The sequence below is a fragment of the Didymella exigua genome (assembly GCF_010094145.1).
Source record: "Didymella exigua CBS 183.55 unplaced genomic scaffold M421scaffold_96, whole genome shotgun sequence".
NCBI classification, from domain to species: Eukaryota; Fungi; Ascomycota; class Dothideomycetes; order Pleosporales; family Didymellaceae; genus Didymella; species Didymella exigua.
In genome coordinates this window covers 6,700-13,724 of record NW_022984870.1, presented here as the reverse complement: position 1 = coordinate 13,724, position 7,025 = coordinate 6,700, and the positions used below count along the sequence as shown (strand labels likewise).

The 7,025-nt window shown below is 49.3% G+C and overlaps 3 protein-coding genes across 3 annotated transcripts; all 3 read left to right on the top strand.

Moving 5' to 3' along the window:
* Window positions 1-2,056: 2,056 nt before the first annotated feature.
* M421DRAFT_427178 (acid protease) lies at window positions 2,057-3,852 on the top strand (the record flags this gene model as incomplete). The annotated part of the gene is made up of 3 exons (XM_033594595.1): window positions 2,057-2,184; window positions 2,238-2,740; window positions 2,794-3,852. 3 exons carry the CDS (start codon window positions 2,057-2,059, stop codon window positions 3,813-3,815), a joined length of 1,653 nt encoding a protein of 550 aa, XP_033442457.1. The 3' UTR covers window positions 3,816-3,852.
* A 333-nt stretch (window positions 3,853-4,185) lies between these two features.
* Window positions 4,186-4,362, top strand: M421DRAFT_79213 (uncharacterized protein; the record flags this gene model as incomplete). Its single annotated transcript, XM_033597461.1, has 1 exon — window positions 4,186-4,362. One exon carries the CDS (start codon window positions 4,186-4,188, stop codon window positions 4,360-4,362), a length of 177 nt encoding a protein of 58 aa, XP_033442456.1.
* Window positions 4,363-6,349: 1,987 nt separating this feature from the next.
* On the top strand, window positions 6,350-7,025 carry M421DRAFT_414642 (uncharacterized protein; the record flags this gene model as incomplete). Its single annotated transcript, XM_033590478.1, has 2 exons — window positions 6,350-6,418; window positions 6,481-7,025. Coding segments are annotated over 2 exons (267 nt in total), but the record flags the coding sequence as incomplete, so codon positions are not given.

Genomic DNA, 7,025 nt, shown 5'->3' with positions numbered 1-7,025 from the left:
TCTGGCGGGCTCAGGGCAAGCCCACTGTACGAGGCGATCAGCCGCCTTCTCTCTGCTGATGGTAGCTTGTGGAGCCGCTTCAGGTGCTCGTCTAGGTTGTAGACTGCGTAGCAGTGCTCCTGGCAGACGAGCACTCTGTACAGAGGTAGGTAGGTAAACATTGTTAAGGGGGGGGGCTGCGCTCTTCTCCTCTTCTCCTCTTCCCTCCCTACACGTACAGGGGCGTTGCTCAGGTTTTTTTTATCTTCCTTTCACTCCCTCTGTTGCAACTGTGAGGCGCTGTACAGATTACGCGCAGATAGCCCCGCGCAGATGGCCCTGGGCCTGGCGGGTTTTCGTGAGGCAGGGGCTAGCTAGCCAATCAGGGTTGCAGGGTTTGATCGCGCGCAGATGGCCCCGCGCAGATGGCCCTGGGCCTGGCGGGTTTTCGTGAGCCAAGGGCTAGCTAGCCAATCAGGTTTGCAGGGTTTGATCGCGCGCAGATGGCCCCGCGCAGATGGCCCTGGGCCTGGCGGGTTTTCGTGAGGCGAGGGCTAGCTAGCCAATCAGGTTGCAGGGTTCGCGCACAGATGCCCCCTCCGGGGCCATACGCGCAGCGATTCATACGGAGAGGGTAGCTATGCAACAACGTTGCAACGTTGTTTTAAGTTTGTTGAATATAGGCACTCAGCATTTTAGCTGTTAGCAATGTTGGCGCGAAATTGGGGCTATTGGGCGCAAATTGGGGCTGTTGGGGCCGTTGAACAGCCGTTGCACGACCATGCCACGACTGTCAGCAACGGCCAGTCTGGGCCGGATTTCGAAAAACTTTTCCCGATGTAGAGACCTGCTGATGAGGTACGTTCAACGCTCTAGCAGCGCTGCGGATACTGCGAAATTGGCCAGCATAGAAGGCCTAGATAGCAAGGATAACTCTGCCTTCTCTAGTAGTATTCTGAAGTTGTTGTTGTTGAGGCATGTTGTGTTGGGGTAAAAGGTGGTCGTGCCAAGAGAAAGTGGCCGGTTCGGTGATATGGCCGGCTCGGTGATAATCTACGTTACTCTTAACCCGCCTTTTTGTTAATTATCAGCTAAGGCATTGTCTTAGTAGTCCTGAATCGCTTGGCTACCCCTCTTTTACGTGCTTGGCAACCTTAATCTGGCGTGTTGCTGATTATTAGGCTTAGTCTGTGGGCCCCTGCCTTGCTTGGTGAACTCGGCTAAGACCTCCGAGTGATGTCTCTGTACAGATCCGGCCCTGCCAACCTTTCCTCAGTAACCCAATATCTGACAGCTCTACAAGCTCAAACTAGCTCCTAATTAACGCAGAATTCTTGCACAGAGCTCTCTGCCTATTGTACGCTCAATTAAATTGTGTGTTAAGGGAGTCTGTACGCCTAACAAAGTTGGCTGGCTACTTCTGCCTAACCTGGCCTGCGCCGCGCGCAGCCAGCAGCTTATCAGCCATATGACGTACAACCGCGTACCTAGGCGCAAATTCACGTCACTCTGACTCAAGTATATACTAGACTATCACCTCCTCTTCTGATTGGGTGAGCTTCCTTGAATTAGGCTGGCAATCGCGGCGGTCAGGTCTGCCAGCGCGTTGGCGGTGGAGAGTAGCGCGAGAGACCTCAAACGTTGCTGCAGCGCCCCTCTCAGTCTGAATTTGATTTTTATTAAGAGCTGAGATTGCAAGGTGTATATCAGCCTTAAAAGAGGCGTGTTAGGGTAGGCTTAGTGGAGTCATAGTCGATTCAAGGTAACAGAGTGCAGAAAGTTGGTGGGGTGGCTCACTCGCTTGCCTGGCTCACTTGCCTATCCAACACGTTACACAAAGAGGCGGAAAAGATATATTAAGCTCACATATTAGCGCTCACCGGTTATGCTTGCGCCCCGCATACCAACGACCTATGAGCTTCCACTCCTCCAGTCTGCCAAGGTTGAGCGCCCAACGACATACCGAACATGTTTTGAAGGCGGACACAGCCTATGCAGCCTCTTCGAGAGCTGTATTTATGTTGTAAACTCCATCCCCGCTTTGTAGCTTTTTCCTATTCGTACGTGCTTACTTTCCATGTCCTTCTCCAAGCACACCATGGTTCTCAACCTCTGTGCGTTGTATTTGGTCGCAGCGCTTTTCGCGTTTACTCGGGCGCAGAAAGCCAATACTTCACCGCTGATTATTGCGCCTAGCGGGAAGTGGTACAGTTCTTAAAAGAAACGTTATGCAAGATATAGTACTGACCAAAGCGTAGGGACGGTGCAGACGGCCCTTGGTCAACGTTCAACTTCGGAGTTGGTGATCCTATACAACCTTTTCGATGCCTCCCCGGTATATCGTTTCCGTTCATCGTTCTGCCCGTGCAAAGCGATTGGTGCAACGAAACCTGCGAAGCGCAGACAACCATTTTTCGTCCCGAGGGGTCCTCGACGTGGCGCATTGCAGGCTTATGGAGCGTAAACGGATATGACGACATAACCGGATATGACGACGGTAGTTCGACGTCTAACGACTCCTCTGCTATATTTGGCGTTGATAGCGTATCCCTCGGACACCGTACGAAAGATATTTTGATTTCTCAGTACTATGTCCTTGGCAGCCGGTCCAAAAGATTCTACGTTGGTACATTTGGCCTCGCGGTCGGCTCATCCTGGCTTTCAAAAGAGATTGATAAACCTAAAGTTTTGGACAGCTTGTATGACGCTGCACACTCGATTCCTAGTCGAAGCTTCGGCTACACGGCAGGGTCTGCCACGAGTAAGCAGAATCTGTCTTCTTCATACACCATCCTCAGGTTAATTTGATTCTAGGGAACATATTGGGCAGTCTAGTTTTGGGCGGATACGACGCATTGCGATTCGATGATTCAACAACAACAACCTGGTCCTTTGTGAGTGCGCAGAACACCACGTGCATCGTACAACTGGCTGGTATCAGTGTCACGAACACGGGCGACACTGTCACAGAACCTCAGACCTACAACGCAGATTTCACTCCAGGACCGATCAGAATCGACTCCTCAGTCCCCCAAATCTGGCTACCAGAACAAGCATGCAAGGTATTCGAAATAACCTTCGGGCTCACCTGGGACAACTCGTTGAAGCTATATCTAATCAACGAAACGACGCACGAGCGACTGACACGCGATAAGCCCGCGGTACGATTTACCCTAAATTCTGGAACAAAATCGGTCAACTATACATTTCCATACACAGCTTTCACTCTAACACTTGCCTTCCCGTTTGTTGATAAGTCCACATACTACTTCCCATTGAAACGAACTTCAAATCCCACGCAATATATGCTCGGTCGCGCCTTCCTACAGGAAACATACATAACAGTGGACTACGAACGCTCAAACTTCAGCATAAGCCAAGCGTATCCAGACGGTGGCTCCACCATGATAGTTTCTATACAAAATACGACCTTCCTTCTATCTCCGAGCCCTGATTCGAACGAATCCAACGGACTCTCCACGGCAGCCTATGTGGGTATTGGCGTCGGCGCAGGCATCGGGGCGCTGGTAGCGGTCGGTGTGCTTGTGGCATGGAGGCAACGATGGCGCCGGAACAATGGAAATCTGCGCGATTATTTTAGAAAAGCGGAGTTGCATGGCGATCATAGGCCGAGGGTGGAGGTTATGGGCAAAGAGAGGCTAGAGCTGGGTGCTGCGTCGAGTACCTCCACCTACAAAACAATGAAGAAGGAGATATCAGAGCTGGAGACTGTGGAATATGCGGTTGAGATGAGTGGTGGGGAGGCGCTGGCAGTCCCAGGTATTACTCTGCTGCATGAACTGCCTGGTCGTGATGAAAGCGAGCGGAGTGTTTAGTGTCCATATTATTGAAAATCACATCTGAATAGCGACCAATATCTGAATTAGAGGCAGAGAATTCTTACGAGCTGACCATGTTCTTGATGACTTTGGAACTTGAATTGCTGCCCGGCGTGTGTGCCTCCGCATGAACAGCTGTGCGTATGGCCCCGGAGGGGGCATCTGCGCGCGAACCCTGCAACCCTGATTGGCTAGCTATATATCATCAAAAGCGAAAGGCACGCACAAGGGTCCACTTTGACAACAAGAACAACAACGCAAGAGCCAAGCAATACGAGGGCAAATGTTTGGGCAACGTGGGTTAGAGCAGCAAAAGGCCCAGATGCTTGGACACATTCGAACACTGTTGGCTGGAATATGTACTAATATGGCCTCGTTCTCTTTCACATACGACCATAGGACGTTGAAAACAAGGCTTCCCGTTCGCTCAGCCCTATTTAAGCAACGTACCGGCGGATTAGTAGTTAGGTGGGTGACCACTAGCGAATACCCGCTGTTGTATGTCTTTTGCCTTTTTTGTCCTCCTCCACACATCCCAAGATAAGAACAACTGGACAGTCACACTTCTCTTTTGGTTATGCTCGCACGACGGTGTTGGTTGCTGCAAGTTTGCTAGGCAGAAGAACGTGAATACAGTTTTGTATGCGTATAATAAGTATACGCAGGGGAATGTATATTGGTCGGCGAAGTGGGGAACGTAAGAGTGGCAGGCAAGGGGACGCAGAGCAAGTATTGGAATTGTTGCGCAGCGGAGGAGCGAAGCGATAAAGCAAGCACTGCATACCAACTCTATGCCTAGAAAGCGGGAAATCTGATTCGTAATCCATGCGATGTTGAAGACACACACGCCAGTAGGGTCATTACCGCGGAACTCCGCAAGAAGGAGGAAAGGTTCTGACAGGAACGGTTTGAAGAGGAGGAAGAGGAGCGCAAGCTTAGGGAACAGCTGCGATTTAAGCGTGAAGCTCTGCAACGAGATGAGCAGAATAAGCGTGAACAGGAAGCTGCTATGTTCCGTCGCGCGGATCGAAGAAGTTCTGGAGGTTCACATGGTGAATGACACCCAAGAGGGCTCCGCGATGTAAGAGAGGTTGTGCCCAGCTTAAGAAGCGTTCGCGATGGTAGAGGTAGATTAATGGAGGTGAAAGACAGCGCAGGCAGTGCTGGCCAATCTAAGTGGGGCCTGGGGTTCCTAAGGAAGTAGACTTACTTGACACTTGTTGGAGTTTTATATATAAAGGCAATCTGTAACGGTTGAGAGGAGAAGCGGATCACGTGTTGTTGGCGGTGGTCTGGTGTTACTTCCTCATGTTGTTGAGCACCTCTTACCTTGACTGCGTTACAAAGACGTCATCAAAACAAGCCCCACAGCGAGCCTTGGAGAATATAGATACAACAACAACAACAACACAGAACACAATACACTTATTATAACGTAGATTATCACCAAGCCAGCCATATCACCAAACCAGCCATTTTCTCTTAGCACAACTAACACAAGTTACTACAACTACAACTACTTGCTATTAAATAGTGACCTAGCATACTGCGTGCTTGTATTAGATTTAGAAGATATTTCTGCACCTGCTAAGCACGTTTGTGCGTTGTGTCTAGTCTTGCTGCAGTTCCTACAGCGCTAAACAGTTGACTAAGCTCCTAGTTAACCACCTCTACCCTAAGTCTTCTAAGATAGCTGAGCTGCTACACACGCCTTAGCAGCTACCTGTAATGCTGCTGGGCCATACTTAAGTGTGCCACTTTGCTGAATCTGCTTTCTCTTACGCGATTTTCTCTTAGTTATTACTACTAATTGCTCTTTAAGCTCTTGCACGTGGGCCTTAATAAGGATGTTTTTGTGTAGTATCTCTTTAGCCCCTTTTATAAGCTTTAAGAACCCCTCTTATGCTATACTTAGTAATTGTTAGAAGGAGTTGCTTATAAGCTTAGATTAAGACCTAAACTTGTGTGTATTGCTTAGCGTCTTAGATTGCTATAGTATTTTAGGTAGAGGAACTGCTAGTAGGATATACAGCTGCACTTTAAGGTAATCTAACACTACCTATATATTAGTAGGAATAAGCCCTAATACCTTAAAGGCCTTTTAGTAACATGGTTGGCAAGCGAGTCGGTCAGACAAGCGAGTCGGTCACCCCACCAACTTTGATCACCTACTCTATCTTAACACACAATGCCTCCACGCCGCGCTCTGCTCATGCAGTCAAATGAAGCAGATATTCAGCTTGCTCTCTTATCTATAGATTCTGCCCAAATTCAGAGTACGCGACGTGCTGCTACAGTCTTTAATATCCTAAAATTAACCCTAATTGACTAGCGCGCTAGAAAGCGCGCGCGACGCGATTGCCAGCCTAGCTTAAGGAAGCTTACCTAGAGAGAAGAGGAGGTGATTGTCAGCTATATACTTCACCTAGATCAGCGTGGATTTGCGCCTACCTACGCAGCTGCACGTGATATGGCTGATAAGCTGCTGGCTGCACGCGGCGCTAGCCAGGTTGGGCAGAAGTAGCTAGCTAACTTTGTTAAGCGTACAGACAGTCTTCAGACGTGTTTTAACTGAGCGTACAATAGGCAGCAAGCTCTGTGTAAGGATGCAATATTAATAAAGAGGTAGTTTAAGCTTATAGAAGAGACAAAGGCTAAGTAGGGTATCTGCAATAAGGATGTCTATAACTTTAATAAAGCTAGCTTTATAATAGGCAAGATTACAACGCAGCTGGTTATAACAGGAGTAGAGAGGAGAGGCAGGCCAAAGACTCTTCAGCCAGGCAATCGCGAGTGGGTAACGCTGATCGCTGCTATCAGCGCTGCTGGCTGGTCAGTACCACCTATCAGCCTAGTATGAGGAGGATATCCCACGCGACTGGGCGATCGCAGTCAGCGACAATGGCTGGACAAATAATGAGCTTAGAGTTGAGTGGCTAAAGCACTTTAACGCTCACACGCAGGCTCGTAGTATAGGCGCGCGTCGCCTGCTTATTATTGATGGCCATAAGAGCCACCAATCTCTAGCGTTCCAGGAGCTCTGCAAGGAGAACAACATCTACACGCTCTGTATGCCACCTTACTTATCTTACCTACTCTAGCCGCTTGATGTTGGCTGCTTCTCGCCATTAAAGCGCGCGTACAGCTGTGAGGTGGAGAGCCTTATGCGCAACCACATCAACCACATCACCAAGCTTGAGTTTCTGC